The 12,695-nt window shown below is 39.7% G+C and overlaps 1 protein-coding gene across 1 annotated transcript; it reads left to right on the top strand.

Moving 5' to 3' along the window:
* The first annotated feature begins 735 nt into the window (after positions 1-735).
* Positions 736-12,019, top strand: piwil1 (piwi-like RNA-mediated gene silencing 1). The gene is made up of 19 exons (XM_008306148.1): positions 736-804; positions 2,850-2,955; positions 3,280-3,408; positions 3,528-3,742; positions 3,895-4,016; positions 4,678-4,758; positions 5,183-5,380; positions 5,564-5,672; positions 7,797-7,923; positions 8,260-8,377; positions 8,824-8,938; positions 9,047-9,234; positions 9,523-9,595; positions 9,869-10,069; positions 10,689-10,792; positions 10,963-11,033; positions 11,133-11,286; positions 11,627-11,752; positions 11,842-12,019. The coding sequence occupies exons 1-19, from the start codon at positions 736-738 to the stop codon at positions 12,017-12,019; spliced, it is 2,484 nt and encodes an 827-aa protein (XP_008304370.1).
* The last annotated feature ends 676 nt before the right edge of the window (positions 12,020-12,695 follow it).

Raw genomic sequence — 12,695 nt, forward strand, 5'->3', positions numbered from 1 at the left:
ACCATTTTCAGAAGCCAGATTTTGAAAATGTGCAACTTTGATGGTTAATTATGTGTCACTTAAACGTAAGAAGTGTTTGAACGAAAGCATCTGAACGAACGTTAACGAAAAATTTACAAGCGTATTAATTTTATTCGTGAAGAGGCCTATAACTAGATTACCGATTTTTTTTTGTCCTTTTCGTCCTTACTGCGTCAGAGGTGAGTTGAAAGGAAAAGGTTGAATACAAAATAGTGAGTAAGTTTATTAAAATTTCTCCAGTATGTGTTCGCTTCAACATAGTGAATCAGGTGTCTTGTAAAAGTTTAGCTTTAATCGAAATTTACCGCTTTCAGACCACCTGTCAGGTTTGTTAATTAGCTAGCAAATCGGTCTATTAGCATAAAATCACTGCAAAGTGCGTTTAGCAACGGAAGCTAACAGACTTAACGTAAGTGCTAGCTAAAAAAAGTCAAGTCATGTGCTTTAAAAACTTTCTTTTCATTTGTGTTGATATCTGCTAGCATGTAGTAGCTAGCTATTAAACTACGTCAGGTCAAGTAGCGTCACCTTAGCTACCATAAGTAGTAGGCCTCGTCCTGTTGGAAAGTTGTATCAGCCACAGCGGTTGATGAGTCTTTGTTAGAAATATAATTCATAGTAAAGCAGTAGCTCTTTTGAGCTTTATTTATTTTATTTTTTTTTAGCTCAGACTATTGCGCCATCTGGAGATCACCCATCTGGAGACCAGCCAAGATGACCGGTAGGGCACGAGCAAGAGCACGAGGCCGAGCACGTGGTCAAGAGACTGCAGCTCCAGGAGCGGTAAGAGCTGCTTTCACGGTCATGTGACATGTCAGTCCACCATTATCCATCTCCCTGGCTCTTTTGGGACGTTGATATGTCCAGAACGTATCAACGAATGTATCACCATACAATGTTTCATGTCATTTAAACTGATCAGTGTTAATTTATTTATTTTTTAAACTTTTTTTTCCCTTTTATTTATAAAGACCTATATTTAGCTTTACGTCGAATTCACCAACTAAAACTTATGTCTCAAGGCACAGGTAATGCTTTTAAGGTTGGCAACAACAAGGAGTGTAACTCCAATTTTGCGGCATAACTATACACTATAGTCTTATGTCAGACACTGTCTGATTTGTGTTTCCCAAACTGAAATTTCACTTGCATGGTCAACGTTTCATAGTGATGATGACGTGATCCGTATCTATTATTGTTTATTGTAGTATCTATTATTTTTATTCTGGTCTACATCCACCCTATAGCAAAGGCAGCTGCAGCTTCAGACCACTTCAGGAATTTGCTCAACAGATTGGAACTCATGTCCCCTGACTCCAAAATCCGTCCCATGTAATATAATGTGATATTTATGATGTGGTTTATTGTATGGTTTTTTTTTGTTGTTTTTTTATGTCTTTACATTAAATATACAGTGAGCTTTTGAATTTTCCCTCGGGGATAAATAAAGTTATTTGAATTGAATATCTGGAGCCTCAAGATGTGACCATTTTCCTCAGAGGGATAGCCAAGCTTGAATATCGGTTGGCCAAGTGCGTTGAAATTAAAAGAAAATATGTTTAACAAATACTGCAAGGAAGGGCCCAGGTAAACACAGCCTAGAGAGACCTACACAGAAGCCAACAGTCAGAGCAGCAGAGAATAAAGGGGCCATATTAGGGGATCTAATAGGCTGTTATGAGCCAGGTAGGGAACATGGTTGAGTTTTTTTTAATTTTTAAATTTGTTTTTCACATGTGCTTTCATTGCAGAATGCATCCAGTGCATTTCGGTTAAACTATTGAACATGTCATCGAACAATTTTTCTATTGCTGTCAATGAAACGTCTATTTGTGGCACATAATGCTATTATCCCCGAGGCCCAGCTTCCCAGAAAACTGGTAGTATTTTATGGTACACAGTGGCAGTCATAACCACTATTCCAGAGTTGGATATTTATTAAATAGTTTCAAACCAAATATTCTGGAGCTTTTCCTCCCTCAGAATTATGCTTGAATTGTTAATCAAAACATTATATAAAAATGGCCTATTTGAATGTCCACATTGCAGGAGATAGAGCATCGCGTTAGTTCAGACAGGCACGGAGTCAGGGTGTCACATGGCCCCTCCTGTCCAATCGTCATCGCTAAAGTCCAGCCCACCCACTCAGCGTGCTTTATAACTGAGTCAGCATTCATTCATTCTGCCTACTTCACGCTCACCACATTGCTGCTACTCCAGCCTCTGCAGATCGTCAAATCTCCTCCTCCTCCCCAACCACCACCTTTTAAAAACGGTTCAATCTCATATAGCCCTGGTGGTTCCCGTATCGTGGGACTGTAGGTTGTAGTCATTATTGTACCTTGAACTATGTAATCTAGATTCTGTAAGTGAAGACTATTTAGTTGGTCTCCTGTTCTCGTGTTCATACTGTATTTGAAGAATTGTAAATTGTAAATTCATGGCTCTGCAGGGGTTTGTGATCTCAGGGATTATCTGTGTCATGCTTGCGCAGATCGTTCCAGAGCATCACGAGCAGAGTCACCGCCAAACTAAATGCATGTGATCTCAAATATATGGTTAAAATCTGACAAAGTGTCCTGTCTGAACCGCATTTTTTTCAATAAAATGTGGCAAAATGTGTCCCAGCATACCATTTATATGAAACATTATGATGCTTCAAAGAAACCCTGATGTAGAAATCACATTCTCCAGACGTTAGGGAATATGCTTGCTAGGTAGAGAATTTTAAAAACACAAAAGAAAAATCACAACAATTTTTCTCTCTCCAATAAGAATGGACAATGTTAACAGTCTCTCACCCCATCTTACTATTGTCTTTCTTGAAGATCCGGCCTCAAGAGCCTGCACCACCGGCTCCCCCTCCTGCAGAGGGAGGGGATTTGGTTGGTAGAGGGAGGCAGAAAGGTGACCCAGGACCATTCTCTGCAGGAAGTAAGGCCAGAGTCATCTTGTATTTGTTTCTTGTGTTAAATGATCTTGGTCATTTCTTGATTTTTAAGTCTGATGTCGATATGCAGTTAATATCCAGAGAAAAGTTAACAATAGAAAGGCTGAAAGTGCAGGGCACTTGGGGCTTTGTAATGAGTGGATTAAAGGAAAAAAGTTAAACGGGCACACATTGACAGTCTGTGTGCCTATTGTATAGTCTCGGGACTGAAGAGAGTGCAGACTCATGCATGCTCATACAGTGTATTGCATTTCATTTTTGCATTGCTATGTATTCAAACCTCTCTTCAAAGTCTTGTTTTGTTTTAGCTGTTCTACAGATTTCAGCTGGATTTCAACAGGTGAAGCTGGGAGAAAGAGGTGGACGCCGCAGGGATTTTCACGATGAAGGGGTCAATACCAGACAGTTGATGGAGCATGTGAAGGAGTCCAAGTCTGGTCTGTCACTTTAAATTAGCATCCAGTGACACATTTGACAAATGGGCATTTTTAAATTGTTGGAGAGGATTGTCAGCTATCCTGTAAAATTGTGTATGTGCATGTGTGTGCTTCCTCAGGAACAACCGGCACTCCCATTCAGTTGACAGCAAACTTCTTTCGCATCCTGTCCCGCCCTCAGTGGGTTTTATATCAGTACCACGTGGACTTCAAACCGCCAATGGAGTCTCGACGCCTGAGATCTGCCCTCCTGTTCCAGCATGAGGAGACACTTGGCGCAGCAAGAAGCTATGATGGAGCTATGCTTTTTCTGCCTCACAGGTTGCACAACAAGGTACTCATACACCTTTAAAAAAAACAAAAAGTATTTAATAGAACTAGTATATTAGTAATTGCAACTTCATTGAGCAGAAAATTTGGGAATATTGTTACCTCAGACATATCTGGGTTTCCTTTCTTGTAATGAAACATCTCATCTTATGTTAGGTGACTGTGCTGCATAGTGTGACCAGGAATGGAGAGAAGGTTCAGATAACTGTCACCCTGACAAATGAACTACCACCCACATCACCAGTGTGCATTCAGTTTTACAATATCATATTCAGAAGGTAAGCTTTATAATTTTCAGGTCTTCCTTAAAAAAAAGAAAAAAAAAGTCATAATGAATAACGTGGGGGGCTGCAGGGTGGAGCAGTTGGTTAGCACTGTTGCCTCGCAGCAAGAAGGTTGCCGGTTCGCGTCCCGGTGGGGGCACCGGAATCTTTCTGCGTGGAGTTTGCATGTTCTCCCCGTGCAGCGTGGGTTCTCTCCGGGTTCTCCGGCTTCCTCCCACACAGTCCAAAAACATGTTGAGGTTAATTGGTGATTCTAAATTGTCCGTAGGTGTGAATGTGAGTGTGCTTGGTTGTCTGTCTCTTAAGTGTGGCCCTGTGATAGACTGGCGACCTGTCCAAGGTGTCCCCTGCCTTCACCCTAAGTCGGCTGGGATAGACTCCAGCCCCCCGCGACCCTAGTGAGGATTAAGCGGTGTATGGAAAATGGATGGATGGATGAATAACAAAATAACATCTTGCAGTGCCATAGCTACCACATCAGTCAAATTACATCAAACATTCCTCTTTAATAGGATTTGCTTGTGACTGTTACGATCGTGGTTATAGTTGTTGCATGTTAAATAGAAGTAATGACCAAAAGCTTTGGTATTAATACAACTCGACACAGAATGTTGCATCATGGGAAATTTCCAATCTTTTCATTTCACTCCAACAGGATCCTGAGAATTCTCAACATGCAGCAGATTGGACGCAACTACTACAACCCCGGTGATCCACTCAACATCCCACAGCACAAGTATGTCAACTTTATCAAATGTCTTTTTAAGGTGTATCATATCGCACAAGCAAGAAAAGTAATGTCAGCAGTGTATATAAACACAAGTAAAGTATCGAAACAATTCATTTTTAAATGTCATGTTTATCTCTGCAAAGTTGAGATGAGTTTTTAAATTTTTTTTTTGATGTTTCATAGACCAAACAAATAATCAACAGAAATATGAGGCATGCTAATTGATAATGGGAATAGTTGCAGTACCTTGTTTTGTCTGAAAAGAAATATCAAAGTGTTTCAAGGTTAAACTGAATCTAGATGGATAGGTTTTTAAACTGAGTGAGAAGCCATTACAGAGTTCACAGGTATTTATAGGGAAAAGGCAGAAATGTGTTAAATGAATAAACAACACTGGGATGAAAAAAGTTGTCCTGTCTTTTTATTTTAGACTTACCATCTGGCCAGGCTTCACTACTACAATCTTGAAGTATGAGTCAGCCATTATGATGTGCACTGACGTGAGCCACAGGGTGCTACGTAGTGAGACAGTCCTCGACATTATGGCCAATCTGAGGCAGCAATGTGGAATTCAGCGTTTCCCTGAGATATGTGCTAAGGAGCTTATCGGGCTCATAGTCCTCACCAAGTAAGAGCCACATTTCATACAGAACTGCTTGTATTCATATCAAGGTATTACATGTTAATATTTCTAAACTTGGAAGTGATGTTGTAGTATCCCAACAAATACATCATTTTCAGAGTACCTTTTTGTAACCGTAGCTGGCTTAATACTTGTTCTTTCACTGTACTCTTGTTTTCAATTTTTTAGGTACAACAACAAAACCTACAAGATTGACGATATTGCATGGGATCACACTCCCAACAACACTTTCAAGAGGGGAGACACAGACATTTCCTTCAGAAACTACTACAAAACTGTAAGTGTTGTGCACTCAACACATGGGAATATTTGAAATAAACTTTCCTGCCTCAACACATGACAATGACTAACTCACACAGTTATTGAGAAATCTTTCTATAGTTTTTTGCTCCTGCTATGTTCACTCTGTGTTTGCTCATTTTTAACTGTCATCTGAAGTTCTGAACCTTTGTGGAAACAGCACAACCATAACTACAAGTAGAAAGAACATAAAACTGTGTTTTGTGGAATATTTAAAATGTAATGCTGTAAATCATATATATAGAGATTTTTCTCCTTGTTTCATTTTTCTGTGAAATTTAACATGAGCCTTACAGTGGTATGGGGAAAGTGGAATATCTGATGCTTTTTGTAACTACATTTGATAAATTGTGTAAAAGAAAAAAAAATTGAAATTGGTGAAAATTAGGGGTGTAACAAATACATGTATTCGTACAGAACTGTTCGGTACAGGCCTTTTGGTTTAAGACTATCAAGAATGGCCAATGTACAGAATTGTTTAAATTGCAAACCTTTAAATCTCATGGTGCCCACAGTTGCAGTGCACCTTCTCCGGCTCACAGTTGTGCAGTATTGCAGAGCTAAAAACATGTAGGAGTTTCCAGTGGACCACAGGATGTGACGGACCGTTTATTGTCCTGTTGGCGCTTCCCTGTAAGCCCGGTCTGTATGGCCTGCAAATGGGATGGCTAATGCTACAACAACAACAAGCCAGAGCTGGAAGACGCTCTGGTGTCATTGAAATCACCCGTTTGGGATCACTTCGGTTTCCTGGTGAAGTCCAAAAAAGGAGAAAAACAAGGCGACAAGGCGAAAGCCGCATGTCCACACTGTGAAGCGGTCCTCAACTATGCATCCAACAACACGACAGACTTACACACTAATTTGAAAAGGCAGCATCTAAGCGTAACTGCCCGCTGTGCTGGAGCTGTGACTCCATTCAGTTCTCACTCCTCACCGCTGTCTTCTCAGCAGTACATGAGTAAGCTACAGCCAGGCAGCATTACAGGAGTGGGCTGAGTGGAGCTACTGACAGATAAGTTCATAACGACGTTGTGACATTAACAATGACTCAGCATGTCTCCTGGTTCACTTTAACTCTCTTTGCCATGAGTCATGACAACTGATGTGTGCTTCGTTGTGTCAGTCATGCTTTTCATTTCCGTTGCATTGCTAAAGTTGTGCTAACCTAGCTTAAGCTACTCCCTGTCTGTGTTAGCAATAACATCGCTGTAGTTATGACAACCTAGCATAGCGTTAGCTAACAGCTTAAAGCCAGTAAGTAACTGCAGCAGTAAGTGTAGAAAATATTAGAGAGTACGGAACAACCGTTCATCACTCCGTCAGCTTGTTATTGATATCAATGTTAATTCAAATGCTGAAGCTATGTTTTGATTATCCATGATTCTAATGGTGTTGACCAAATGAATGCAGAACTTGGAGATCACAATATAGTGGAAATGAGCTGCTTGGTGGAGGTCTGCACTCTCAGAGTGCTCTGCTAGTTAGCCATGTTTTACAAACTCGCCCCATTTATGAACAGCACACAAGCTCAAATTTGGCTGCTTAATACGTCTTTCATTCATTTAAAAAATATTTGTTTATTCTATTTATCGCTGAACTTGGTTGTTTGCAGCAGTGTCTTCCTTTTTTATACTGGAAAATTAATTCAGTTATATTTACAGCAGACCAATAAGCTGGAATTGTTAATGCTACACTTGTACTTTTATTTATTTTGTTTTGTTTATTTGATTTTGAGAACAATGCAGCAGTATTCCTGTTACATTTGTATACATTGCACATTTAACTAGATTTACTGAGCTGCTAACAGCTTTTTGGTTTAATACAATAAACAAATGTTTTGGATTAATTATGAGCAGGGTTTTTTTGTTTTGTTTTGTTTTTTAAAAAATGTTCCCCTTAACTGAGAACCGCACCAAACCGAACCGTGACTTCCGTACCGAGGTACGTGCCGAACCGTGATTTTTGTGTACTGTTACACCCCTAGTAAATATAGGATCATCATGAAAGAATTTAAGGAGCGTAGATCTGAATATTAGCCTCAAGAAGGGACCACTGTTAGTCCAGTCTATGTTCAAATATTTATACTTTCTGTTCTTAGCAATATGGCCTAGACATCTCAGATGGGAACCAGGTCCTGCTGATCAGCCATGTGAAGAAGATGGGTCCTTCTGGAGGTCCTCCTCCTGGCCCGGCCATGCTCGTCCCAGAGCTGTGCTATCTTACAGGTTGGACCTGTTTCTGCAGTGTTTGACTTCTCATTTAAAATGATCATGTCAGTGGTTTTTTTTTTTGTTTTGTTTTTTTCCTTTTTATTCAATTTAGTATGCCACCTATTGCATTGGTTTAAAGAAATACATATATTCTGAAGATATTTTGCTGTAATTGAGGCACAATTATCTGATCACAAGGCTGCCGTTAGGAGTATGTTGACTGAAATCCTTGTGTAGTTATTGGTGACAGCAGTTGGGTTCAAAACATCTTAGTCTGATCAGATGTCATCCACGGTACACCATTCAGTGAAATGTATTGAAATTTAAAGTAACACTCATTGTATTTGACAGGCTTGAGTGATAAGATGCGAGCTGACTACAGGATCATGAAGGATTTGAGCACCCACACGAGACTGACCCCAGATAAGAGGGAGGAACGGCTAAATAGATTCGTCACTCATATACAGAAGTAGGTGATGTGTTTTGTCAGTGTAGTCTTAGCCAAATGTGTCGGACTCAGAAATGCTGCATGCTTCCAGTTACATTAACTCAGATGTCACTACTCCAGAAAGTGATGTGGGTTTTAAGGCGTTAAAAATCCTCATTTTTTTAGCTGCATCCCAACAGTGGAGAAATTATAAACATCACAAGTTTGTCAAATGTTAACACCGACCCTGTCACAACTTCATCCTGCCAACTTAAAAATGTGACACATCTTAGTGTTCATATTTATCTTTCAATCAATCATGAATATTGTGGCTTTTAACTGTCTCCCCAAAAAGTTGCCCTCATCTCAGCAGCTTGTGTAATTAGTCTGCTCATATGCACAGAAGCTATAACAGCAAAATTTCTTGTCAACATCTTCTGGCACTATAATCCCTGGCTTTGATTTAAATCCTGAAAATTATTTCGTAGGGACTCTGACGCACAGGCAGAGTTGGATAAGTGGGGACTCAGCTTTGATGAGCAACTTCTACATCTAACTGGCAGAGTCCTTCGAGGAGAGACGATTTTCCAGGGATCGAAATCGGTATAATATGCTTGTAGCTGCATGAATATGTTCTTTTGAAATCATTAGATGGATTTTTTTTCACATGATCTTAATTGAGTGATTAATATGATAATTTGTATCACCTAGTATGAGTACAACCCAATGACAGCTGACTGGTCCAGAGAAATGCGTGGGCTGGCCCTGATGCAGTCTCCTCCGCTGAATAACTGGCTCATGTTTCACACCCGTCGTAACCACAACGAAGCCCAGTCTCTTGTCCAGACGCTCAGCAGAGTTTCAGGTCCACTGGGTCTCCGCATACAGAGACCTGTTGTGTAAGTTCAATGTAAAGTGCATCCTATCCAAAAATCCGGCTGCTTATACCACTGACACTGTCCAAACTGAAACCTAGACACTGTGTGACACTATGTATAATTTGTATAAGGTTATGTGTGATGTCTATAACACTTTGAAACAGTGTTGTTAGTTGTTTTTGTTTTTAATTTATGTTGAAAGTGGAATACTTAAAAATAACTTTATAACGTTATATTGTTGCCCAACTAAAAGTATTGTTTCTGATCTTTGGCTATAGCATGTATAGCATGTTTTTTTCTTTTTTTCAGGGTTGAATATGACGATCATCAAGAGTCTCTCCTCAGAGCTCTGCAACACAATGTTGGACCCCAAATACAGATGGTTAGTGACTAAATATACAATATAATAGACACAGAGGAAGAAATCATAGGTTTTGACCTCTGATGTTTATTTAGACAGTTCTGTGACATTTCTTATAAACAGCATAAACTTAAAATGTTTGAGCTGCCATATTTACAATATTGTCAATAACTTCAACTTCAGTTCCAGACAGGGAGGATTAAGTTATGTCAGCAAGCACCTGGATGACTTCTGTATTGTGTTTTAAGGCATTGAGAAGCATTTCAAGACGTTCGGGTGTTTTTTGTTTTTTAGGTGGTGGTAGTCCTCTCGAGCAACAGGAAAGACAAGTATGACAGTGTTAAGAAGTACCTCTGTGTGGACTGTCCTACTCCCAGCCAGTGCGTGGTGTCCCGTACGCTCAGCCGGCCTCAGGCACTCATGACTGTTGCTACAAAGATTGCACTGCAAATGAGTTGCAAGATGGGAGGGGAACTCTGGAGCGTTGACATCCCTGTACGTCACATACACACTCATTATTTTGAACATTAAATAAATTAAAAGTTCAGTTATCTTTCAAAGAAATTATAAAAAGATTTTTGAATTGATTTAATTTAAAGAATTGTTTTAAGGGGATGATGTGAATGAAACTGGGACTTTATGTCTCACTAATTACTATCAAAAATTCACATTTAAACAGGGTTTCACAAGTAGATTTAGGATTTTTGGGCCTGAATCAGGGTTGTTTATTCCTAGATATGGGGCTGGTTTCACAAGAGCTGGTGCAGTAATAGACACCCAAAGCTCCATCTGTCATTTGCCAGCTTCCGCTTGTCTTATTTATATTGTTGGTTATGTCAAACATTTGGAACACAAAAATGAGATATTTTTTCATGAAGGTATGCATTGCAAACGTGACCTATACTGTTAGTCAGCCCTAACCTGTAGACTTGATTAGTTGTACTCATTTTTCATCATCAAATGATGTGTCTGTCTCTAAGAGTAAAGAATCATAAGAGGCAGAAAGTGTATTAGTTTATACGACAGATTTGACTCTATTCAGAGGTTAAAGTTAGGGTATTAAAAAATGGGAACACAGCAGTTCACTGCTACATTTTGTCACCTGTTTGTGCAGCTCAAACAGCTGATGATTGTCGGTATTGACTGTTACCATGACACCACTGCTGGGAAAAGGTCCATTGGGGCTCTAGTGGCCAGCCTCAACCAGAGCATGAGCAGGTTAGTAACTGCAACAGAGATGGGTAATTGTGTGTCATGATAAAGATATTTCTATCTTTGCATTCTGAATGTATTTATGTTCAAAGTGCACAAGGCAGTAATATAGTAGTTATTTGTTGGCCTCCACAGTGAAGTTTATATGCTGAGTGATACTTCCTATTGTTTTCAAGGTGGTTCTCAAAGTGCGTGCTGCAGCACAGAGGCCAGGAAATTATGGATGGGCTGAAAATGGCCTTAACTGGCAAGTGGCTTTCTTCAGTTCAACTATTTATTTTTTAACATTTTATTTTAATATAGAATATAGGCATAACTTTTAATAACTTAAACTTCTGCTTTCTAGCTGCACTGAAAGACTATCTGAAGTTCAATAACTGCCTGCCTTCACGCATCATTGTGTACCGAGATGGAGTGGGAGACGGCCAGCTGCACAGCGTGGTCAACTATGAGGTTTCACAGATCATGGATTCCATCAAGTCCATCGGGCAGGACTATGTGTAAGTTGTTTTGTTTTTTTAAAATTGGTGTGTTTGAAAGCCCTCTTAAGAAGCTGCTGCACTTAAAAGCTGTTTGGAAATTTAACAAACTTCTAAATCCAGCAGCTTCACAAGAGGACTTTTAAACACACATTCATGTGGAGGTGCTGACAATATACAATAGTAACCTAGATTAAACAAGAAAGAGGAGGTGTTGAAACAAATGTAATGCAAAAACTGATTTACTGTGGTACTTCTTTTATGTAAGCTGCTGAGTGGGGGAGCTTAGAAAGTTCAAATTATACAGCTAGACAATAAAATTACCCGTTTTTGTTGGTGCCTCTCTATCTGCTTGTCATAGGCCCAAGCTGACTGTGGTGGTAGTGAAGAAGCGCATCAGCGCCCGCTTCTTCTACCACAAAAATGGCACCGTGTTCAACCCTCCCCCAGGCACTGTCATTGACACAGACGTCACCCGGCCAGAGTGGTATAAGTTAATTTGTTTTTTAAGCTGTTCCTGCAACTTTTCTTTTATTAATTTCGTAGGAGATAATTATTACAACCTGTGCTTACTAGGTATGACTTCTACATCGTGAGTCAGGCTGTTCAAACAGGAAGTGTCTCGCCAACCCACTACAATGTCGTGTACGACACCAGTGGACTGAAGCCTGATCATATGCAGCGGCTTACCTACAAGCTGTGCCACATGTACTACAACTGGCAGGTAAGTTGGAACAAATGTGTTCCTAGATAACATTTCAGTTGATTTGCTGCATGTTTACCACATGTTTTTATTCTTGCTTATCAAAGTTCATGTTAGGCAAAATATTGGTCTTAATGTACAATTGTCACAAACAGTAACTCGTGGTTCGCTTCTGGCAAGTCAAGACTAAATAGTGCCTCTGCTGTGTTCTGGGAAAGTTTTGAATGTATCAAGTGGAAAACCACAGTATAAAATTTTTGTTTTTGTACATGTAGTGACGGAAATTGTTGGGTTTGGAGGGTATATCAAATTACCAGTCCTAAACAGTTCCTACATGTAATGTCAGCATTAGTTCATATTAATGTTGTAATGTATAGGGACAAAGGGCATTGATGCTAACATGTTAGCTTCCACTCAACTGACAAGCTGCAAAGAAGCTTTGTGATTTGTTAGGTAGGTAATGTAGCAAACAGATTTGATTACAAAAAATAGTGATGCTCGTGTTATCTCAGGAGAGTAAAAGAAGGGCACATTGTATATTACTTTCCAGCATTGCAACTGACCAGCAAGGTGACAACAAAGCATACAGACAAACATACCACAACAAACCACTGTGCTGTGTTTTGCTGAGTTTTATAATTAAAGTGAAGAGATACCCTGAGGCTAACCTTTCAACCTGCTACGTTTCTTACCTTTGTGACAATCTATAGCTGGTTAGCTACGTCAC

The sequence above is a fragment of the Stegastes partitus genome, unplaced genomic scaffold (assembly GCF_000690725.1).
Source record: "Stegastes partitus isolate 25-593 unplaced genomic scaffold, Stegastes_partitus-1.0.2 Scaffold44, whole genome shotgun sequence".
In the NCBI taxonomy this organism is placed as follows: domain Eukaryota; kingdom Metazoa; phylum Chordata; class Actinopteri; family Pomacentridae; genus Stegastes; species Stegastes partitus.